At 39.2% G+C, this 25,749-nt stretch overlaps 1 protein-coding gene across 1 annotated transcript in view; it reads right to left on the reverse strand.

The window, feature by feature from the left end:
* The window catches only part of ptgfrnb (prostaglandin F2 receptor inhibitor b), a 74,866-nt gene that overhangs the window by 37,798 nt on the left and 11,319 nt on the right, over nucleotides 1-25,749 (reverse strand). The window contains exons 2-4 of the mRNA XM_057829561.1: nucleotides 13,500-13,612; nucleotides 13,135-13,393; nucleotides 8,428-8,835 (exon numbers count right to left, since the gene is read on the reverse strand). Of these exons, the coding sequence (XP_057685544.1) occupies nucleotides 8,428-8,835; nucleotides 13,135-13,393; nucleotides 13,500-13,612 (780 nt within the window). The remainder of the gene's footprint in view (nucleotides 1-8,427; nucleotides 8,836-13,134; nucleotides 13,394-13,499; nucleotides 13,613-25,749) is intronic.

The following is a 25,749-nucleotide window of genomic DNA, read 5'->3' on the forward strand; positions in this document are numbered from 1 at the left end:
GTACAAGTCGGAACTTACCTTTCAAGTAACCCTAAATACCCCCTAAATCTCAAAATAACTATCCAAAAAGATGTATTACACAGTGGGGCAAATAAGTATTAGTCAACCACTAATTGTGCACGTTCTCCCACTTGAAAATATTAGAGAGGCCTGTAATTGTCAACATGGGTAAACTTCAACCATGAGAGACAGAATGTGGAAAAAAACCCGAGAAAATCACATTGTTTGATTTTTAAAGAATTTATTTGGAAATCATGGTGGAAAATAAGTATTTGGTCAATACCAAAAGTTCATCCCAATACTTTGTTATGTACCCTTTGTTGGCAATAACGGAGGCCAAACGTTTGCTGTAAGTCTTCACAAGCTTTTCACACACTGTTGCTGGTATTTTGGCCCATTCCTCCATGCAGATCTCCTCTAGAGCAGTGATGTTTTGGGGCTGTCGTTGGGCAACACGGACTTTCAACTTCCTCCACAGATTTTCTATTGGGTTGAGATCTGGAGACTCAACCAGAGAGATTTTCACTCAAAATCTCTTGATACATGGCCCCATTCATTCTTTCCTTTACTAGGGGTGCAACGGTTCAGTTAGCACACAGTTCGGTTTGAACCTCGGTTTTGGGATCACGGTTCGGTCTCGGTTTGCGTTTTGCTTTTTTTTTTTTTTTTTTTTTTAAACTGCCTTTATTTAGATTTTTAAAAAATGAAATAAACACTTAAAATGTAAATATTTTTGACTGTTAAAATGCCTCTTAGCTCTTTGGCAAGTGTAGTGACTGACTACTGAAATACACACACAGTAGTAAAAAAGTTACTTGGCAAAGTAACTGGTGATACCTTTCATGTTTTTTTTTTTTCATTAAAAAAAAAAAAATGCTTGCAAATTTTTTTTTTTTTTCTCAATATTTTCTCTCCGTCTGCATTGTAGTCCACGGGGAAACTGAAATGTTGCCACACCGCAGATTTGAAAGAAGCCGGTGCCTCCTCAAAAATCGGTCTGTCGACTCCTCCGCTCGCCCTAACTTTTTTTGTTTTCTTTCTTGTTTCACTTTCACCTCGCTCGTAAGCGAGAGAGGGCGTTACTCGGCTCCTATTACACAGGTGCTTGACAGCGATTGGACGTTTACTCGCAGGGCGGGAATTTCTCCACAGCTGCGCTTCACGTCACACACAGGCACACAGAGTTTGACCAATTCATTCCACAAGCGTTCGGAATAAATTACTGTAATTGCAAAACCAAAAAGGCGCGGTTCACAAAGGCGTATAGAACCGTACAGGGCGAACCGTACGGTTCGGTTTTGAACCGCAAACCGTTGCACTGCTATCCTTTACACAGATCAGTCGTCCTGGTCCCTTTGCAGAAAAACAGCCCCAAAAGCATGATGTTTCCACCCCCATACTTCACAGTGGGTATGGTGTTCTTCGGATGCAATTCAGTATTCTTTCTCCCCCAACCACGAGAGCCTGTGTTTCTACCAAAAAGTTCTATTTTGGTTTCATCTGACCATAACACATTCTCCCAGTCCTCTTCTGGATCATCCAAATGCTCGCTAGCGAACCGCATACGGGCCTGGACGTGTACTGGCTTCAGCAGGGGGACATGCCTGGCAATGCAGGATTTGAGTCCCTGGCGGCGCATTGTGTTGCTGATAGTAGCCTTTGTTACTGTGGTCCCAGCTCTCTGTAGGACATTCACTAGGTCCCCCCGTGTGGTTCTGGGATTTTTGCTCAATGTTCTTGTTATCATTTTGACACCACGGGGTGAGATCTTGCATGGAGCCCCAGATCGAGGGAGATTATCAGTGGTCTTGTATGTCTTCCATTTTCTAATAATTGCTCCCACAGTTGATTTCTTTACACCAAGCGTCTTAGCTATTGCAAATTCAGACTTCTCAGCCTGGTGCAAGTCTACAATTTTGTCTCTGGTGTTGTTCTACTGCTCTTTGGTCTTGGCTTTAGTGGAGTTTGGAGTGTGACTGACTGAATTTGTGGACAGGTGTCTTTTATACCGATAATGAGTTAAAACAGGTGCCACTAATACAGGTAACGAGTGGAGCCTCGTTAGACCTTGTTAGACCTCGTTAGAAGAAGTTAGACCTGTTTGACAGCCAGAAATCTTGCTTGTTTGTAGGTGAATTTGGAAATGAATTCTTTAAAAATCAAACAATGTGATTTTCTGTTTTTTTTTCCCACATTCTGTCTCTCATGGTTGAGGTTTACCCATGTTGACAATTACAGGCCTCTCTAATCTTTTCAAGTAGGGGAACTTGAACAATTGGTGGTTGACTAAATACTTATTTGCCCCACTGTACGTCATATTAATAAAACAAAGTAAAAAATAAGATACTGTGAGGTACAATTAGGTACTGTTTAGGCGCCTAAAACAATAAATAAATAATAAATAAATAAACATTCGAGACAAAATGGCGGATGAGACTCCAGCTTTGTCAAATTGAAATCAAATAAGTTGGGTACGTCGTAACCCAGTGACTATCTGTAGAAATAGCAGGAGTGCGTATTGCTCAGTAATTGCCAAATTAAAATCACTTAAAATTGAAAATGAACAAAGTTCTTCTAAACAGGAGATCTGTTAATACCAAATAAAGAACAGCAACTTTATATTTTAGGCTGCTTTTTCAAAAGACAGACTGCTTAATTAAAAACCGTGGCAGTTATCTTCAAGCTGACAACCTTGACATCGTCTCCACTAGCAACAGAGAGAGCAGCATGTTGGGAAAAGTCCCTCTATGGCGTCCGGAGTAGGACACAATAAGACAAAGCCCACACTGTTTGACTTTTCTCATCTTCTTTGCTTAAGTTGCTCAGTCAATAAGAAACAAGATGGACCCCAGACTAATGTGTGTATATGTGTACCTGAGTGTGTAGTTGTACCCGAGATTAATCATAAATCAGAGTGTTTTCCAGTACTTAAGAGGATGAGGTGACCCAGAAAGATATAAGATACGGTGGCTACGGCAACAACAATAAATAAGTCAAGTCTGTGTGTGTTCAGGGCTCACTAAAACACAATACCACAGCAGTGAGGGTCATCAGCCTCCTAGAAAACAGAGCAAAGGATGCCATTCCAGTGCAGACAGCCACACAATAAAGGGTCTTGTTTTACCCCCTTTGTGTGAAGTTGATTCAAGTATTTTCTTTATAGTTATACTTAATAGTTATATAGGTGAGCTTATTGCAGCTGACTCTGTGTGAGACGTGCTAACAAACACAAAATTTGTTGCTCTTGTGCTTTCGCCCCTTCCATCCTTAAAAAGAAAACATTTTTACAGTATGTGCGAAACAAAATATTTTTTTTCTGAAATATCCAGGGGGGCTGAACGAAAGTGACAATTGCTAACATGAACTGAAAATTTTGTACCAATAAAAATGTCCCAAAATTGAGATTTATCTCAATCTTCCTAAAATAACAATAATTAGGGATTTTCCGATCACATATTTTTGCATCCGAGTCACCTGATTTTGAGAATCTGCTGATAGTCCTGATCCGATACCGAAAGAAGTTTTTTTTTTTTTTTTTTTTTTTTTTTTAAATTTGAACAAAAGTTCCAAACATGTTACTGTCCCACCCTCATAATGTGAATTATTTTTAAACAAGAACAACAAAAAAATGCTCGTCTTTATTAAATGCTTCATTGAGCGAGTCCACTCAAAACCACTCACACTTTGACGCTCACGCTGCTGAGAACAGCCTCTCACTTACTCGATGAGTTGCCATAGCACTTACGACTAGGCTGCACGTTTTACGATGATTGACACATTTGTGCCTTTGATCGTAGAGCTACCAAGCCACCCTGGCAAGATCAACCATTCAAACCTGGGAATCATCATTAACTTTAATGCAAGCTGCACTGAACAGTTTGGCCACACTGCTTAGCAGGAGGGAGGGTGTGGCACTGTACAAGCATGAAGTAGAAAAACAAATATATTTTATTAATCAAACCCCTGATCCTTTTCACCTGATTCCGATCCGCTGAAAAATGGCGCGATCGGCTCGATTTCTTATCATGTAATCGGATCGGGACATGCCAAAAAAACATCCAGCATAATTTGTGGCCAAGAAAAACAAATACAGGTAGTCCCCAGGTTATGAACGAGTTCAGTTCCGTTCCTACGCTGGCGACGGAGCCCGAATTTCCGCGTAGATCGGAATTAACCCTTTAAGTACTCCGTACGTAATACACCCTAAATCTCAAAATAACTATTCAAAAACACGTTTTATACATCATTGTACTATCCTCGCTGAGACGTTGGAACTAAATCCTAGCTAAAAGGTGAGCTAAGCTGTAATCTTTCCCCTCACTCTCTCACTCGGCTGCGCGTCTTCTTCGTGGGATGATGCGCTCTGTCTTGTGTGTGCATGTGCACTCTTCTTCGTGTGTGCAAATACATTCCTCTTAGTATGTAGATGCGATCTTACTCGCGTGCGGAGGTACTACCTCCTCTATGCTTCCTGCTCCAAAATATAAGCATGCATCACACAAAAAAAGTCAACGCTAAAATCAAATACACAACGACTGGAGACAAAATGGTGGACGAGACTCGGGCATCGTAAAGTCGAAATCACAAGTCGTGTACGTCGTAACGCGGGGACTACCTGTAGTGGCTTTGTAAATACAGTGATCCCTCGCTACTTCCCGCTTCTAACTTCGCACTGTCAGTCCATCTCGGATTTTGTTTCAATTAAAAAACATATACAGATGAGCTGTCTCGAGCCGATCGCGTAGTCTCACTCTCCCTCCCTCCTTCCTTCCCTCTCCCAGCTCTTTGTTGCTCAGGCAGTGCACTGGAATGGCGTACCGCCCGCATGCTATTTCTAGACTGTGACGTCGCATCGTAAAGCGGAAGTAAAGTAGAAGTGGGACATTATAGACCCGCCCTTGCATGGAGACAATGTTAATTCTGCTACTTTTCTCTGGTAATCTTTCAAAAACAAACATGCCGATCACACATCTCTTTTTTGGAAGTTGCAGAAACGACTCTAGACATTACAACATATGAGGGATGTTTCCTTCATACATTTCCCGAAACCAAAAACTTGCAGGAAAAAATGTGAAGAATGAATCAACTTGCGCGGACTTTTAACGGCAGCTTGGTGAATCCATTCACATTTCATATGAAGTAAACATTTTGTTAGGTTGGCATGGTTTTTCAGAGGACAAAGAGGTAAGCCATTTTGATATTTTTAACTTATTTTTTAGCTTGACGTTGTGCCTTGCTGCTTCTGTCTGACAATGAATGACCTGAAAAGACTTAAAATGGTATCCGACTGCCAGTTATCTTTTCTGTTGTAAAAAAACAACTTTAGTAAGGGGTAAGTCTAAATAAATTATAGAATTAAGATTTGTTATCAATGAAAAAATTAAAAGTGTTCGTTGGCTGTCACTGTGTAGCATTATGATCGCTACACAAAACTAACTAAATTACCCCCAAGAACGGTCAGAGACATAGGACAACCGGAAGATATATAAGAAAGACAGGGCAAAAAAGGATGGATAAAAAAGCTAAGGCTATGCTTAGGTCGGCTCGTTTTTTCCCCCGTCTTTTTCAGCTTTCGACACTCAGGCCATCTCTTTAACTGAACATTTTTATGTTCTTCCACATCTTTGCCAGTGAATTTGGCACAGGGACATCATTATAGGAGAGAATTGGTAGGTTTAGCTCTGTAAACATCTCCTTCGTACACGATTTCCATTTATTTCCCATAGGGACAAACGGTAGCAACAGTAGCTAATGTCATGAATATTAATGCTTGAATGCTTGCGGTACGCCATTGCTGGTTAAAGTTAACGATGATTTACAGATGTTCAGAAGCTTCAAAGTGCTTCATGTGTCAATCATCGTTTAACTTGAAAATAGTTGCCGTGGCAACGCACTGTGTGTAAGTGAGCACCTTGAGCGGATTTGAGTGGACTCAAAGATGCATTTAATAAAAGCAAGCATTTTTATACTTTATTCTGTTTAAAATAATCTAGTGGGACAGTCACATGTTTAAACAATAATTATTGCATTTGTAGTGCTTAAAAATCATTTATTAAAATATATGTGTATACATAAAAGTATTTTTAATTATACTATATACTTTGGGGGAAAAAAAGTGAAAAAAACTGTCTTATATGTACTGTATCTCTTTCCAATGCTAAATTGGAATAAAATACATTGAACACACCCCAAAAAATTTTTTTTGTGGGGGTACCTTGTGGTTTTTCACTCATCGCGGAGGGTTCTGGACCCTATTAAGCGCGAAAAACGAGGGATTACTGTAGTTCTAAAATGATCACAACTTCGTAATGGCATAGTAGGCACTTCCAAAGGACAGAGTGAGAACAAAACCACCCATATTGGGTTTCATTCATTCATTTTCCTCTCAAAGGTCGCTGGGGTGCTTGTGCTTGAGCTTATCCCAGCTAACTATGGGCAGTAGGCTTGGTTTGAGGAAAGAAATTTTATTAATGCCAGTACTATTTTAACCAATAGAATGTGAATATCCAAGATTGCCCACCCTTCGTCTTGACATCAGTAATACCCACTATTCCATGCACCTGTGTTTCTGTCAATGTGTTTTCGTGTGTGGGTCTAACTGACATCACAAAATGCTTGCGCTTGCAAGCAGTCTCATTTTTTGTGCTGATAAAGTATTTTATCCATAATCAGGGGTCTAAGAATTTATTGATTTGCATAATAAAGGGAGAGACAACATCTACTGTATGTATAACTTACATATGAAAAACAGTTATTCAAAGTATTTAAGTGTGCAAATTGTGAAAATATTAGACCTTTGATGGGGAAAATAATGTTTGAACACAAAAACTGACATCGCTTGTAAACACAGCAATTCTGTGGCATCAGTTATATTCAAACAAACACACACTGAGCACTGGGGCTTGTGATAATGGGTATTGATATCACGAGGAAACGTGGGCAACCTGGGATACTTGCATTTTGGGTAAACTAATACAGTGGCACCTCTACATAGGAATTTAATTCGTTCCAGGACCTAGTTTGTAAGTCGAAATGGTCGTATGTGAAGTGGGATTATCCCATAAGAATACATCATAATTCGATTAATTCGTTCAACAGCCCAAAAACTTATGCTAAATTCTTAATAAATACTGCTGGTACAATTACAAATAGCAAATACACATAGTAAAACAAATCAATTACAAATACAATTAAAAATAATATAATAATAATTATGTATGAAATCAGGTTTTAATGTGGAGGTTGTGTTTTGCATGCTGTTCCTGAAAGCACCGTGTGACTGACGACCGAGTGAGAGAGGTGTGTTAGTTTTTACTTCCACAGTTTTAATGTTCTGATGTTGTTGGGGCTGGCCACGGCGGACAGTAGCTGTGGTGTGTTGCATAAGTCCTCAAATAAATGACTAAAAACCTGACAAAGCTGGGGACTTCCTTGCTGATGTTACAACAATATTAATTGTCACCTTAACTTATAAAAACTGGCGGACAGAGGTCAGCGGAGGACTGTCGGCATCGTAGACATATTTCGGCTGTATTGTTGAACCAGTTCACTGATGCGCACACCACGCTCATATTTTTTCATCATTTAAATGCTAAACGTCACCTTTTTCCTTTTTTTAACCACCTGCACTAACCTTCTTAGGACCCATGTTGACTTCTCTCAAAAGACAATCTGCCATGCGTCCGTCTTGCGGGAAAACTATGAAATTGCAACGCTGTCATAAATTGTCGGATTTCGAGCATGTCGTCATATATCGAGACAAATGAGACAAATTTTACGTCGGATTTTGAAACAATTGCATGTCAATGCGATCGTATGTCGAAGTACCACTGTACCAGCATTAATGTCTGTCTGTCTAATAAAATGTTTGGTGGCCACGTCCTGCAAAAACTGGCTTAATGTTTTTTTTCTCCACTACTACACATAAAAAAAAATAAAATTCTTTGTGTTTTGAATTTATTAAACAAGATTCTTTTTGTTGGGATGCACATGGTAAAGCTGATGTCTGTCTCTTTAAATACTGTCAGTCTTAAAATACAGTCTTTCACATGAAGGTCATTTATATTAGGTGCTGTCTGTCCCTTTAATCACTCTGCCCTGGTCATATTCAATGTAATGGCTTTTGCCACAAGGAAGTAAAGTACATGTGACGTTGTGATGAAAAGGTCTAATGCGGATGTTCAGGTCTGTTCCAAATGCAGTGCTTGTCTCTAAAATAACTGCGTGGACACAGCACCATAGGTTTGAAGCCTGCTTTCACCACCTGCTCCAGTATTTTCAAGTCATGCAGCCAAGATTTCTCAGAATGAATCACGCTCTAAGCCAAGGCCATAAAAGCTGAGTAACAACCACTGCAATGTTACCAACTGGTTTCTTTTTTTCATTTTAATGTTTCTTATGTGTTGAAAGAATGAGAGTGCTTCTCACCTGTTGGAGTAACAGCAACAGTTCCCATTTCCTTTGCGCTTCCCACAATTTGAATCCATTTTCCTCCATTTTCATGTGTCCACTCTGTTCCATTGCATTCGTAAATCCCTTCATCAGATGTTGTCACTCTGGAAATTACCAATTCAAACAATCCACTCTTCCCGGGTGCTAAACGGATGGCTCCATCAGCGTAACGACGCGCATACTTGGCACCTGTGACCACATTACCCTGAGGGCCAAAAGTTAAAATTTCCTCTGATGTTCCTCCCTTTTTTAGCGACCAGGTGACTGATAAGTAGGTGGGCTGTGTGAGTTCTCTGGTGACGTTGCAGGAGAGAGTAACATCACTACCCTCAGGGACGACAGAGGGAGGGGTCTGAGGGTTCACCATCAGCGTGTTTGGGATGACTGGAAAAGAAAGGGTGAAAAGATCAAATTATTGTATTTATTTTAAAAATCCTATATGTGCTTTTGATTAATTCCATGTTTGAAAACATGTTTCTTTAAATTGCCAAATTTCAGGTTTCATAGAGGGAGTCCTCAGGTTACGATGTCCTCGACCTACAACATTGCGTCTTTACAATGCACATACCTTGGCCACCACATAGGCTACGTTTACACTAGGATGGATAATGGCCTTAAAAGTTCAAATTATTATACTATACGGCATGTCGGCTACACTAATGTACCTCTTGTCCGGATATTTTATTTCACGGGCTATATAGCCAGCTAATTTGTCAAACGCCGTATGCCCTGTCTCGTGTAGCCGCCGGCTGCCCGTGTAAAATCGAAGCCAACGGAAATGACGTCATGGGGCGCGCCATCGCCATTTTTTTGTTTGGTATCACAGCATCGTAAACAATGGAAGCGAATGGTACAGACGCGGCTTTCCTGCTCTCGTTTTACATCTGAAAGAGCTTGTAAATTTTAACGCTTGAATATGTGCGGAGAAGACATCGAACAACGGCCACAAATTATAAGCTTCCGTTTCAGAAGTAACCGCGCGGACGACGACGTCATACACAAGGCTGCTCCTTTCTAGTGTAGACGTACTGTAGCTTTAGTCTCCAACACCTATGTTTCTGCTTAGCTAGTGCATAGTGCTTGTCTGTGTTTGTGCGCCAGCCGGGAGGATCTTTGCCTTTTTCGCCCTCCACATTTCACATGATGGCCCTAAAGAAGCAATGCTGTTCCAGCCAAAAGAAAATCAATTACAATGGAAACGAAGCATAACATCATAAAACAAGTAGTGAAAGGCGCGAAAGACTGACGAACATTGGTAAAGATAAAGCATTCAGGTAAACCGTCGCACTAATATTCCTGGCTCCTCGGTAAAAGTGGTTTTGTGTCCACAGTTTAAATCCGCAAAACTTCTGGTTCATGTAACATAAAAATCAGGACAGTAATGTAACGAAACGAGTTTCATGTATGCTTCAGGTTGTAATGTTGATGTGTTCAGTGTTTGTCTGAGCTGTCCCAAAACACACCGCACCTGCGACAAGACTGTTTTGGTTTTGTTTTGTTTTATTTTATTATTATTATTAATATTTTTTTAATACTTTTTAAAAATATTTTTTGCACATTGCACACACACATTTCAAACTTAAATGGTAAAATCCGTTTTGCGCGGGAATTCAGGTTACGTCGCCAGTGTGGAACGGGACTGTCGTAACTCGAGGACTACCTGTAAAATGATCTACAATTTGTAAATGGTCCGTTTTATGGATATATTTCATCAATCAATATGTAAATGTACAATACCATTATATATTAGTGTTTTATTTACTGAAAATATTTTTTTTAGGTTGACTGTTATTGCTGCTTGATCTTTTTGGTTTCTAAGAAAAACATAATGAGCCAGTTCAAAGTAGGATAGGTTGTAAAGGGTGACTTATACTGAAAGATTCATTTCTGTTATAAATGTTAAAATGTCTACAATGTACTGACTTTAAGAGTCATTCAAGTGCTTCAAGATGATGAAAGGTCTCTTCATGATAGGAAATGTTTTTTTAACAGCACTTTAGACAAGGCTAAAATATAAAATGCCAGAAAAAACCTATTTACAATAAAAGCCTTACAGTAATGAAGCAGGAAAACACTGCTGTCATTAGCATGTGCCGTTTCGCAGTGTTCGGATAATGTTCAGATATCTGACAGCAGTTTCCTTTGTAGGGGACGAAAAATTTACACCAGATTCATGTCTCCTATTATTGCGACAGGCAAAAAAAAAAAAAAAAAAAAAAAAAAAAAAAAAAACAAGGGGGGGGGGGGGGGGGGGGCATAAAAAAAGACATAATGAAGATGAGCTCTGTCTTTGCCAGAAATGCTCCCAGTGCCCTACTTTTAATTTCAAGGCAAGTCTAACACACTGTGAATATATGAGAATTAATGAGCCTGAGGGAAACGTGTGGTTTGGATAAAATTGTCTGTCACTTAACACCAAACATCAATGCATTCATATATATCTATTGTTTACCGCTTATTCTGTTAAGGGTCAGGGTGGGTTGGTCAATCACAGGTTACATAAAACCTAAAAGTTTGTAATGATTCATGTACCACAGCATGACGTCTGACAAGTTAGCGCAAGAACTGTGGAATCACATGGTGAGTGGATGAAACACACCCAGGAGATGTTGTTGAAATTTTGTGCCAACCAGAGCTTCCTTAATGTCGATGTTTTTGTCTTCATTTTCTCGAACCAAGTCAATATTTTCAAACCTAAATTAGATAGACTGGTTGCCTTTTTTAGGTAATGGTTTAAAATGACTGCTCTTCACTCTCCCATTCATGAGTAATCATTTTGAATAAACAATGAGCCAACAGTTATCTGGAGAAGATATACAGTACGATGCACTATGGGAACAGTATCAATTTCACTTAATGATGAAAAATAAACATTAGATATACACCATTATTGTTGTGCTGTTGATGTAATAAGCACATTCACATTCTGCTTTCGTGGTTAGAGGGTGTATTTTTCCACATCTTTAAGCTCTGCAAAAAGGGAACAATATCAAAAGCCCCCCCTAGTATAATACTGTGCAGTTCTATGTTGCTACAAATACAATAAATGTCTCTGATGGTGCCAACTGAAGGCAGATATTTACTTCAGCACTTGCGTTCATTAATCAATGCAGGCCTTTGGAATAGAGTAAATAATAAAATAAATAAATAAATAAATAAACCTTGCGAACACACCTCTGTTCAGCTGCCAAGTTTCTGTGAGGAAAAATTACAGGTATATAGTTGAGGGAGGAAGAAAGAACTTAATCAAGTTTATAGTTTGATTGTCAAGAAAATTAATACGGATTTAGTGATGCCACAACTACTGTCCAGTGCAAATTGTGGTCAGGGTAGCGATGACGTGAGTGTTGATGACAGATAGCTAAGGCAGGAAAAAAAATAATCCTCGTTTTGCACTATCAATTAAAATTAGCCTGAACCGAGTTCTGAAACCCACAGCGACCTCCAATTCACTTGTTTCTTACATAACCAAACACCCTCATCGGGGGATAGACGCCTGTGTGTGTGTATGTAGCGCACAAGTCTCGACTGGTACACACCCTACAGCAGCAAATCCAACTCATCATCTCAGCTAGCAACCTAGTGCATATCTCACACACAACCAACATGAATATTCTCATTGTGGACAGCAAATTACATGCACACGCATTCTCACACGCACGTTCATACACGATCCACATAACAGTTCTGCCAAGTTAATTCAGGTCTAAATTTAACAAGGTGCCAGGGGAGTTGAGCTAGGGAGCAGCTGAACATGATTGTGCATTATGGAGCTAAATAACCTGTTCTCAGGCATCATTGCTTTAATGTCAAATGTTTCAGAAATGCCAAACATGCATCCTTTTCTTTCTGCATGTTGGAGATGAAGATAGCAGTAACTTAACAACAAAAGAGTCCCCCCAAATATTTGGGGTATTTACAAACTTACTAACCACAAGGCAGAAACCCAATTAAATTCAAAGAAATGCTGAATACATCATTTTATGATTCTTTTTTTTCTCCGTAAAACAGGCCAAATTATGCAGGACCTAGGTAGCACTGCAGCTCCATGGGTGCGCGAACATTTCAAGATAAAATATTATGTGTGGGCTATTTAAAAATAATTATACCAATTCCATGTGTAATCCAGGCAAACAAGTGATCAGTGACATTTTCAAGGGCACCTCAACATTGCTTGCTGAGAGCAGCCCAGTTTCTCTTCAAAACTTCAATTTATTCATCCCTTTAAGCAAATAAGATTCCCAGCTTGCTGTTTTTTTAGGGGACTTGATGAAATACTATAAAGAGAACTGGGAAGAGGTTCCACCCCATATGTCCTTTTCTAATACATAGTGAGGAGAAATAGATGATGATGTTTTAAGTGTAACATTTGCCCTACGACATACGTATATAATTTGAACTCACTGAGATGTTTGCTTAGCCTTTGCTGAGAGCCTGACGTGTGTTTAGCAGATACATGTGAAAGTCAAAAAACAAGCCAGGGACTTTGTAAAGTAAGCCTTTGTGGCTGCTCATGTTGTTGGGTTTTAACATGTTCACTAGAGCATTGCTAAGTCGTGGCACTGGCTGTTAAATGAACCGTAGGGAGATAAACTACTTATAAAAAGTAAAACTAGCTAGCCTGGTCAAACGCTTCACTAGCAATGCGCACGCACACACACACAGACACACACTACTTCATACCAATGAGTTGGACCTGAGCATCGTAATTGCCACTGATGACAGAGTCAGTGCTCGGTGTTTGGCACATATAGAAGCCAGCGTCTTGTGACTTGGCCTCTGCTATCTTCAACTCCACCGTGTTGTCCTGGAGACGCATCACTGAGATGTCACCTGATGCCACACGCTTGCTGAGAGATGCATGGGAGTAGGTGGCATCAAAGGTAGATATGATTTTTATTTGCTGTCCGTTGGCCTCCCTGGACATCATCCATTCAAAGTCCTGAAAGACAGTGGATGAAATGCTTAGTACAAGATGATTAAAGAAAACAAAACAAAACAAAAAAAAAAAAACATTGTTGCCCTTAGGCATAGTAGAAAGAACCCACCTGCTCACGAGGCCCCATGTAGTCAACGACATCACATCTGATGGAGACCGGCTGACCCTCCACACGAATCAGTGGGCCTGGAGATACTGTCACCACTCGGGCCAAGCACCCACCTTGAGTGAAAAGCAAAGATTAATCATTACTAAAAAATTTGAAAACAAGGCTCAACTGTCACGAGGGGTGGCAATGACTGATATGGTAATGGTGAGGGTGTTAAACCTTTGGATTTAATACGAAAAATACAGTATTTCCGATTTAAAGAAAAACAAAGCTAGGATGAAAATTATATAGGGTTATGCCACAGCATTGGCATTTGAACACAACAAATCCACCACAAAACGTGTACCTGCTTGACGATCAATAATAATTTAAAAAACAAAAAAATGTTCCACAGCTTTTTAATGACAATTGGCAACCTAATGTCAAGGACAGGAAAAGAAGAACCCCCCCCAAATTGTTTGAAGGTTTGCGTGCCCTAGTGTTTGTGTGTGTGTGACAATGCCTGTGGTTGATTCATTGCACTTGTAATTTCAAAATTAATTGATTAATCGTCAACTAATCAATAATCAAATACTATCAAAAACTATTAACAAGTAATTCATAGTTTAAAGGCTTATTGTTCTCCAAAGAATTTCAGCCTCTCTCCACTCAGCAGACCTCAATAAAAGCAGACAGATTATCTTTGGCATTGAATCAGAATATGACATTTTCATTCATTCAACTTCTGAACCGCTTATCCTCATGAGGGTCACGGGGGTGCTGGAGCCTACATTTTCTAAATATACTTGGTTTGGAAAAAAATATCAAATTTTTTGCCCATTTCTTGACATGTTACAGACAAAACTGGTAATTAAATCTTACACAGTTAATCTATTATGAAAATAATTACAATTCTCAGCCATTGTATGAGTAACTTATAATTATCTTGTAGTTGAACCTGAAGCAACCTCAGGAGTGCATTTCAAACAACCTTAATAGCCATTTGCAGAAATCAGTCGTGATTGTCATATGCAGTAATTAGAACCCCAGAAGAAAAAAAATCAGTTGATAAATGGAATATTTAATAGGATAATTGGTTCCCCCCAAAATTGATAAATGACAGGCCCAACACCGGTCTTAAGTGTTACCGGTCTCAACTCAATCTTTAGAGTTCAAATAGATGATGCCTGGAGGGATGACGTGATGTGTTTTGCAATATTGACGAAAAGGATGTTGATTTCAGATCAACAACTACAACCAGGAAGGTGCATGCAACCAATCATGAACTTAGATGCGCACTTAAACTAAAGAACTCTTGCCATTCAGCTGACAAAGTGAACACACAGCAACATCCAGAGAAGAGGAACAGGAGAGATCAGAACCAAGCTGAAGCGAATTCATGTGAATGATTGTGTCAGCAGATTAGAATGATTGCCCAGGAAGCAGAAAGCGAGAGATTTACGTACATGAGCCACTCGACAATTTACAAACCATCCTCCTCCTCTCATTAGCAAAGGCTAATGTCATTGTATCAAACTAAGTGGACCATTTAAGAGTGTGAAGAGACAAGGCACAGTGTGACCCAACCACCTACGGTCTTTCACTGAGTTCTGTACTCAATTGACAGTGGAGTCTTGTTTCATGGCCTCGCTTGGCACCTCAAAAACAGCTGCATTTTTTTTTTAACCTAAATTTTTTAAATTGCTGGATATTGTTTGGGCAAGACATTTGACCAAGGTTGCTTGAGCAGTCAAAGGTCGTACAAACATACACTAAGTTTAGGAGACACCAGTTATAGTTGTTCTTTCTGCTTATATGTGGTCTGTTCAAGAGTTGAAAGTCATTTTTGAAATATGATTGAAAACCAGAGATGGGCAGTAATGAGCTACATTTACTATTGTTGTGCATTCAAGCAACTGTACTCTACTGTATTTTGATTCATCATAGATACTTGTGTCAAGAGACTTTCACCTTTTGCCGTTTGAGTCTATTTCACCAATCATATGAAGCCAGGAAGTCAAATGAATGCGCAGTCCCAGCGCAGCTCCACAAGGAAGAAAAGTTTTCAAAGTGATTTATTCATGTTAAAAATGGCAAAATCTATATTTACCTCACAGATAAGCTCAAGCTCACCCACGATCCAAGTGAGCGGTAAACAAATGGCTGGATGGAATACCAAAAAGAACAGCGAGTATGTCATGTGCTGTCATTTGTGTCTGTATTTCAGCCTACCAGAACTACACCTGTAAATTGACAAACATAAAACACTATTCAGCATGTGAATACAGTTTTTGCGTAGTTTGTCCAATCCACTCAGACCAGTTTGAGCTCTTGGTTTGGGTTGTGCACTTTCAAAAGGTGCGGGGAGAAAAAACAATCTGCAATGTATGTACAGTCCACAAGAAAAATCCATAAAGACAGGGTTCTCAACATTGTTTAAGAGTTAGACTGTGTGTTTGCTCTCGCAGGTGTGTGTGTACAATGGTTCCTCTAGGAATTTTTTCAGAAATAAATAAAAGTTATGATTTTAAATGTATTGATTTTGTATAAATAAACAATCTATTTAAATTCATTTAACAAACATTTATTGAACAGAAATATTACCATCATTTAAATTAATAAAAAAATTCAAATAAAGAGAAGAACAGTCCAGAAACATAAAACGTCAAATCAAAAAAGGTAGTAGTATCTGAATAGCTATTAACATTAGTCTAATGCTAGCAATAGTTTACTCAGATTAGGGACAATGAGTTTGGCACTGGCCAAATTAACTTTAACTTCCGAGAGGTTACCAAACGGCATCTCATCAATATATTATGAATGTCTTTTGAACATTAACAGCATGGAAATGAGATGTGCAGAGAATTCATACTTCAAACAGCTTGCGATCAGTTACCCATTATTCTACCAGCGAATAAGGAGCCAATGGGAACAGGGAACACTAGTCAGCCATTTTAAGTTGGGGCCATTCGAAAAATATAACATTACAGGCAAAGGAGCGTGTTCTTGGTTTGGTTTATCATGAATGAGATGCAGTAATTTTTAGGGCTGCAGCTATTGATTATGTTAGTAGTTGATGAATCTATCTACTAGTTACTTCGAATAATCAAGTAATCTGATTAGGAGCATTTAAAGCAGTAATGTGAAGTAATTTCATAACATGCCAAATAGGGTCACAATTAAAGTAATTAAACATTGTCCAACAAATAAAGCATGAAAAAATAATTGATATGTTGTATATTTGACAAAATAATCGCGTTTCCGAAGTTCGAGCCTGAAAGGGGACGAACCCGGAAGTGATACGTCACACCGGGAACAGCGATGGCAGCTCCATACATACGGTCGCCATACAAAGCCCTTCAAACAATGATTCAAACAGCGACATAAGCGATAGATCGAACGCAAGGGCGGAGATCCAAGTTTTTGAAGAGTTGGAGGAAGAAGAGGAGGTTGGAATTTTAAGTTGGACCTAGCATGTATTAGCCAGACGCTAATCAGGATGCAAACAATGTGCCTAGACTACCTGACATAGAATGGATACAAGACCCATCGAGATTACAAGATTGGTAAGATATTGGCTGTTATTATTTTCATGATTTGAAGATGCAGGCATTTGCACATAATTTTATGTTTTTGTCTATCTGATGACATTGTTAAAAAAAATAATAATCAGACTTCATGTTCATTTTGGCAGATCCGGCAGCTCTTGTGCATATAAAATAATAATATAAAAACGTTGGGAGGGAAGAAGGAGATGAGTCGTTGATGGCTTTCTCCACTTTATTGTGGCAACAATAAAAAACAAAATAATAGCGGACTGCCGCCACATTCGACCGCAAAGTTTTGCTTCTCGCTGATCTCCTCCTCGCCTCCTACTACTCCAGCGTCTCTTAAACGGATCGTGCATAGTGTCTTGTTATGAGCTTTTTGTTTACAAATGTATCGAACACACGACGTACTGACAACTTTGTTTCTTTATTAACACATGGAGCTAACAGTACAACACAGCTCGGGGCTCTCGGGAGGAAGTGGCGTCTAATGGTGTGAGGAAATGTAGTTTTTTCACACAAGCGAACAGATTACAAAGCATCACTTCAGTGTTGTCCCGAGACTACATTTCCCATGATTCAGTGCGTGACCTGCGCGCTCGCTGATTCGCTGCCAGACATTAAAAGCAACACGCTTGTTGGGGTCACCTGTCAGCGGCTCTCGTACAGTAAAACACAAACTAGAAGGCTGTCAAGCGATCACCGTGAAAGAAATGCCGAACTGTACAAATGCAATGCAATGCTTGAAGCATGAAGGTGGAAATACATAATACAAATACAAATAAATGTGCACAAACTCACCGGCGGTGTGCATCTCTTACGGCAACGTGATCGTGAATTACCGTGACGCCGACCCGCTTATTTGCACATCCACACCTCATTCCCGACTGACAGTTGAGTAACCCTTTCGGACAAGATCGTAGATAACGCACAATTTAAACACGCTTAACCTAGCGAATGCAACAACAACTATGATGGGGGACTGCCACGTCGCTAGCTTATACTGATCATTCCACAACAGTTGGCAGCTCTGCTTTGACAAAGTCATCAGTCATCTATCCAAAAATCACACTTTTTGGCAAATCCTTGATCATATGCAGACTGGTTAAGGAAGCAGGCATCTTCGAAGTGTTTGCAGCAGAGAGCACTATTCGATGATGGCGTGAAATTGATTCGTTTCGTGCGAACGAAAGATGTCCATTTACTTGCCCTGCTATCCTTTGGCCACTCATACAACTTTTCGTTTGAGTGAGAACAAAACATTGCCACACACCGCCGTGGCATCTTACCGAGAAGCAATGCAACAAACAATACTGTTCTATGGCGAACTTCCCTCGCACTTCCCGGTGTGACGTAATTTCCGAAGATTGCCGAAAAAAAGCATTTTTGTTGTCAAGGGCGTTGCTATGGGTTAAACAAAGAATCTGGAAGGGTTGCGTTAAAAAAAATGACGAAAATATGCTTATAACTGTTTAGCCATTGATGTTATTCAAAAACATGGTTGGCCAACCTTACTTCACATTACTGCTTTATTCATTGCAGAATAGATTTTAGTAGATGTAAAACAAAGGCTTGCTAAGGTTGCACTTTCAAAAGAGCATTAAATGTGAATAGAAAAATGAATAAAATGAATAAATATTCATTCATTTTCCATGCCGCTTTTCCTCTTCATACCGTATTTTTCCAACTACAAGCCACAACCTTTTCCCCCCCGTTTTGAATCCTGCGGCTAATAGTCCAGTCCTGCTTATTTCTTGATTTATTTGAGTTAATAGGCACCACTTGACTGTCATAAGACCGTCATAATTACGACATGACACTTTTTTGTTTTGTAAAATTTTGTCACCAACTCCATTTATGTCCAGTCTGGATCGTTTACATCCATTCAAAAGTGAGATAATTTGCCGGATGGCACTTAACGACATAGCATAACCCTTCATTAATGCTCATGACAGTGGCTGAAAAGTCCGGTGCGGCTTATCTATGGACAAATGCTGTTTTCGTGTCAAATTTAATGGGAGCGCCTTATAGGCCGAAAATTACGGTAAATGAGGATCTAAGTAGGGCTGCAGCTATCGAATATTTTAGTAATAGAGTAATCGACTGAAAATTCTATCGATTACTCGAGTAATCAGATAAAACATTTTTTAGGTAAAGGGCAATTATAAATATACATGAGAAAAACAAGACATTTCATCTAATCTTGAACTCTTTTCAGTCAATCAATGTCTTTGTTTTTGATGTACATTGTTGAAAACAGCCAACAATTGCATCTCAGATGTGACCAGAATTTTAAAATAAATAAATAAATAAAAAAGACATTCACTGCTTTCACTCAAAAAACTTTTTGATCTTATAAAATACTGTATATATATTAGGGGTGTAATGGTACGCAAAAATCTCGGTTCGGTACATACTTCGGTTTTGAGGTCACGGTTCAGTTCATTTTCGGTACAGTAAGAAAACAAAATGCAAAATATAAATGTGCTAGTTGTTTAGTACACACTTTTGTGCTTTCAACAATGGGAACGTTAGCCTATACAAAGCTAGAATTCTGCTCAAAAATAGAAAATAGAATATTCTGAAATGTAGATATTTTGAAAAACTAAATAAAAATAAAGAACATTGTCTAAGACTTTTTCTTTAAAAAAAAATATCTGATGTGCAAAACTGAACAGTTGTAACACTGATCAGTTTCAAGTTTTTCATATTAACTTTGTGACCACAGCCTCGAAAATTAAGGGCTAGGTAAGGGCTGTCAAACGATTAAAATTTTTAATTGAGTTAATCACAGCTTAAAAATTAATTAATTGTAATTAATCGCGATTCAAACCATCTCTAACATATGCCATATTTTTCTGTAAACTATTTTTGGAATGGAAAGATAAGACACAAGACGGAGGGTGGAAAAGCGCTATACAAGTATAACACCATAAACACCATACTACATACATTCAAAATACTGTACATAAGTACTGTGTTGATTATAACAAAAAATCCACAAGATGGCATTAACATTAACATTCTTTCTGTTGAAGACATTCTCTTTTTCTCTGCAAAACAAATGCACAACAAAGCCTTAGAACAGGAACAAAAACAGTATTATTTATAATGTGTGCAAAGTGTGTGTAGAGTACACATAAATGTGGCTCTCTTCCCTACTCATCCTCTAGCCAGTCGCTGAGGCAAACCAACTTATTTACATTTTCTGAGAGTTGTTCCATCTATATTCTTTTTTAATTTTGAATTCCCCTCCCAGATGGCCAACCTGCTTTTCTTTTCTTCCATGTTTACATGTAACCGTTACCCACGCTGCTCACTGCACTTCTGAGTGGTGTGACGGCCCTGGCCGTTTGTTATCTTTTTTGAGACTGTCAGTCAGCTGATCGTCGCGTCTGCCAGCTGGCTGCCTCCCGATGTGATGTACTCTGATTGACGCCGGACGGGCAGACGATGTTGCTGCCGCTAATGGGCCACCTGAGGAAGGGTGCCAACTTCAGAAACTAGCCGCTGTCTGTCATGTATCCATTGTGCAGCCCTTTGTTTACATTTGCGGCAATAACGACACTTGCTTTACGGCAGCTAAGCCGATACAAGGTAGTACTACTGTATTAGGCCGTTGTTTGAGCTCGCATCCCCGCGTGTGTGTTGTATTGTGCCTGAGTCTTGTTAAACAAATAAAGGCAGTGTTAACAAAAGTCATCTGACCGCTCGTCATTTTACAGTTAACACTCAGAGTTCGCATTTGACAGCATACGTGCCGCGTACCTCCTTGCCAGCTGTTTGCTCGACAATCATTCACCTGTGCATTTGATAGCTATTTTGTTACACTCGCGCTTTTTCGGTGAGGTATTTTGTGTTCATTCGTTATTGGATTGTTTCTGTTCACCACTGTAAATAAAAGCACCGTGCAGCAGTAGAGGTAAACTGCCGTTTTCGTTCAACCCGTTTTGTTTAGTGTAGAAGCCAGGGTTGTGGCTGTCCTTTTTTCATTTCCTTTTTACGATCAGGGTTTACTTAGCGGGTGGGGTTTAAGTGTAGTTTCATTTTGTTTGTTGTTTTGGCCTGGGCTTACGCTGAAGCCAGCTCCTTCCACATTTTGTATATTTTGTTCATTGCGAGTTCGACTTGTGTGAATAAATTTGTGTCCACTTGCAACTTGTGTGTGTGGCTCATTTTATTTTATTTTTTTTACGCCCTTAGCGAGCTGTCCGTGGGGCGTAATTAACAGTGGGATTATGGGATGCATGAGCGGGAAATCCGCGGTTGCGTTAAATGCGTCAAATATTTTAACATGATTAATTTAAAAAATTAATTACTGCCTGTTAATGCGCTAAATTTGACAGCACTTTACATTACGTCAGAAACTTGTTTGGTACACCTCCGTTCCGAACCGAGCAGCCTGTACCAAAACGGTTCAATACAAATACATGTACCGTTACACCCCTAATATATATATATATATATTATATATATATTATATATATATATATATATATATATATATTATATATATATTATATATATATATATATATATATATATATATATACACACACACACACACACATATACACATACATACATATATTTCTTACCTAAAAATGCCATTACGCTTAATAACACACATCACTTAAAAGTTAGGTGTTTTTCCCACTTGTTTCAATTGAATTTCCATTTGTGTCAAGCTATTTTTAAGTTCTAGTTATGTTTTAAGGTGGTCTAAACCAGGGGTCCCCAAACTACGGCCTGCAGGCCGGATGCGGCCCGCCTCCACATTTGGTCCGGCCCCTGAACAATACCAGAGAGCATTTTTATTTTTTTCCCCCAATAATGTTATTTCCTGGCTTTTTTTCTGTGAAGAACCCACAGAGGGTTATTTAGTTATTATCTTTTTAATTAATAGTGTTATTGTACGAAAGCCCCATTGCATGTTTGTGCTTTAGTTTAATTGTTACTATGCTGGCCCTTTCAGAAAAGTGACGCGCGCACGAGTCACTTTCTCTCCTCCCTTCATTTGCGCACACCAGTTACTGTCTTTTCTCCCTTCACTGCCCGTGTACACAAGATCAGTCACTTTTTCCTTCTTTCACTGCCTGCGGATCGTTCCTCAAGCTGCCGTCCTGTTTAGTGGCAATCTAAGTGTTGTGTATCTGAATGAGAGAGGTGGTTATATTGCAGAAGTGTGCCTTGGCAGTGCATAAACACGTTTCGCATATCAGTTACCAGCTTATAGTCCCTTGTATTCGTTAGCCGCCACGAGCTAACCGCTAGCCGCCGTGTGCTAACCGTTAGCCGCTAGAGCTAATCGTTGGCCCCTGAATTTTGTTTGTTGCCAATTCACTTATCTAAATTGTTAGTTATTTTCCTGCTTAATGTGTATGCTCATTATTGTGAATGATTAGCATTGTATGCATTATGTAAGCAGTTTATTTCATTTATATTATATTTAATGTTTAGATATGTTTATAATACAGTATATGTTTATAGGTTATATATATTACTTACATTTTATATGGTTATCTTGTATTCACAGAAACCACAATACAACAAAATAAATCTCATACTCCTTTCATCATAATAAATTCTGAACGTCCCCTGTTGATTCTCTGATCGGAGTCATAGCTCCATAGCGTCGCCGGCTTTATACCACACACCCACAGAAGGATCCCCAGTGCCTGTGACACGAAAAAGCATGTTTATTTCATAATACACGCGGTATTTTATGCTCCTGAATGATATGGACCGCTTGGATGTGTGTGGAAGCGATCGCTATATTTATTTAGTTTTTTGAATCCTGCGCCAGGAAAATGAGTGACTTCCGGCTTCGGTCTCGCATTGAGGAGGAGGGCGCTGTGACGTGTACGGTAGAAGACGTCCTCTTCACGCTACAGTGTACTGTTGTGTATGAGGACGAAGGATTCAGCTGATTTTGCGGATTAATACGTTTATTTTTCGCATCACGCCAGCCAAACGGCTGCAGAAAAATCATTCTGTATGAAGGAGAGGCGTATGCGCCTTTTTGGAGTTTCAAAAGGTTCCCATTCACCGTGGATATTTACTGTGGGACCATTGGACTTACGAGGAAGTGAGTAAACATCTTGTTTTGTATTATGTCAAATACGAATACAGCGATTACAAAGTAAACACTACAAACTTCCTTTAAATGAAGGACTACTTACGTTTGATCATTGATAGGCATGTAAAAAGCTCTCCTAATGCATTAGCAGCAGCACTGTTAGCTGCACAACAACTCCAGCCACCCTCCTCCGGGGAGCGAACTGTAAATTGCTCTCTGCCGGGCGGTTTGCCGATCCGCTAAGACATTCGACAACCGGGTCGTCATGTCAAATAATCCAGGATAGCTATGTGTGATTTTCCGCTTTGAAGACTTTGAAACATCACTCGGTTCGGGTTAGCATGTCGGCTAGCTATCACGCCTTCTGGTTTGTTTACATTCTCCGAAGCCGGGGAAGGGAAATGACATATGTCCGATTTAGGTGTCATAAAATATCGTTCGGGAGGTGCGACAGTAAAGGTGAAGTCGACAGTTTTGACCATTATGGAGTAATTTTGCCATGTCATCCTGAATAAATGCATTTTTATTATTTCATATTCCATTCAGCCCAAGACTGTTATTTGTCATGACCATGCCATTTATTTAGCAATTGGGGAAAATACTTGGATAAAAAGAGTATCCTGTAAAAATATTGAAGTAAAGAGACAGAAACAATGACATTTTGCCGCTCTCTTCGTCGCGTTTTCCTCGTTGTGAATAGTTCCCCCTCAACGGGCTGACTGGTCCTTCTCAAGCCATTTATATAGCTATTGGGGAAAAATACTTGGGTAAAAAGAATATCCTGTAAAAATATTGGAGTAGAGAGACTGAAACAATGACATTTTGCGGCTTTCTTCGTTCTGAATAATTTCCCCTCAATGGGCTGAATAATAAAATCGATGAGCCAAGTCTACCGCTGACGTCATCCACCTGTTGGGGACGTTAAAGCCCTATAATGGTAGGCGTGGCTAACCGGCAGATTAAAAGACTAATTTCTCGTCATCTGTGCTTTGCTAAATTGTTGTATATAGTCGAATCGTCTCAAAATATGATTCTAATTCACATAATAATGCCATTTAAGACTTTTTTTCTCGTGTCATATGCTCTTTAATCCTCTTTTTCAGTTATTATTATTATATAATATATTATTATTTTATTTACTTTTGTTCCGTGAAGAATCCAAAAAGGGTTATTTGATTGTGGCTTTCTGAAAAAACAATACATTTTTACTAGTGCTGTCAAACGATTAAAAAATTTAATCTAGTTAATCATATGTCAACTGTGTGATTAATCATGATTAATCACATTTCCCTCGGGATGAATAAAGTTGCTCTTCAGGAAAAAAAAAATTAGGAAAATACTATAATTGACTTAAAATTTGTTTTAAGATGAAATGTATGATGTGTGACTGAATTAATACTTGACCAAATTGAGTTTTAAAATAAATGCAGCATTTGCAGTTTTACACTAAATGGCCTGAAAGCTGTGTGAGATATAAAAAAAATAAACTGTCAATTTTCACACACTTAACTGAAAAACATTACACTAAACTGTGGGTCAAGGTGTTTAGAAACACTGCTTAAGTTAGCCAGTCATACTCTATATTTTTTTAACCAACTGCTCAGGCAAACTAGCTTGTTGACATTTTCAGATAACAGAGCAGACCTTTTCTTTTGAACAAAATGCCCTGTTGAAGAAAACAGTTTCTCACAAGGAACGGTTGTGGTAGGTGTGACCAGATACTTTTTTTGCAAGGTGGGCCAGCTTACTGTGGGCACCACTGTGCTCAGATCACCACTGTAGTGGACATAAGTCGATGCTGGCACTGCCTCGTACCTGTCTAGTGGTTTGTCATTGGTTGTTGTTGTTTATTGTCATTTTATTTTCAAGGCCCTCATCTTCGACTATGATAATGGCTATAGACCCTACCCACGTGACGTCACAACTCCGCTCTCCTGAATGGTACCGCCCAATTGTCCGTCAAAACATAGTGTTAACCTGTTACGGCTACGTACATTCCTCCTATTTACGGCGTGTTTTTCTGCTCCTTAACATTAATAATCAAAATGGTGAAGGCGTGTGTGGCTGTTGGTTGCACTAACAGAGAAGATGGAAGGAGAGACTTGAAGTTTTACCGTATTCCGAGGGATCCAAAGAGGAGAGCGAAATGGATGGCTGCAATTCGACGTGAAAACTGGGCACCAAAAAATCACCACAGACTATGTAGTAGTCATTTTATATCCGGTAAGATGCATTTAAGATATACTTAGAGGGTTTTGGGCTGACAAATAACCACAATTAAGATCATTGCTAGGCTAATCGCCGACAACATACACGTATGTATGTAGTGAGAGTGCTATCGCTAAACCATATAAACATTAAAAGCCTTAACTCCATTGACAAACGACATGAAATACATTAGACTTGACAGTGGATGTTAGCAATAACAAAAGATTTTGAATTGAAAATTTCGTAACTCACCTTTCCAAGCACAAGATAGATTCCTGCCGAATTTTCATGGACGAGGACCTGTTTCACCCAACCAGCAACGAAGTATTTATAAGCCTCCAAGCTCTTGAAGTTTTTCAAATTTTCGTGAGAATAGGCTGATTTTGTGTGGACAAGATAATTGTAAATATCAGCGTAGCAGATGTCAGGCAGACAG

The sequence above is a fragment of the Corythoichthys intestinalis genome, chromosome 2 (genome assembly GCF_030265065.1).
Source record: "Corythoichthys intestinalis isolate RoL2023-P3 chromosome 2, ASM3026506v1, whole genome shotgun sequence".
NCBI classification, from domain to species: domain Eukaryota; kingdom Metazoa; phylum Chordata; class Actinopteri; order Syngnathiformes; family Syngnathidae; genus Corythoichthys; species Corythoichthys intestinalis.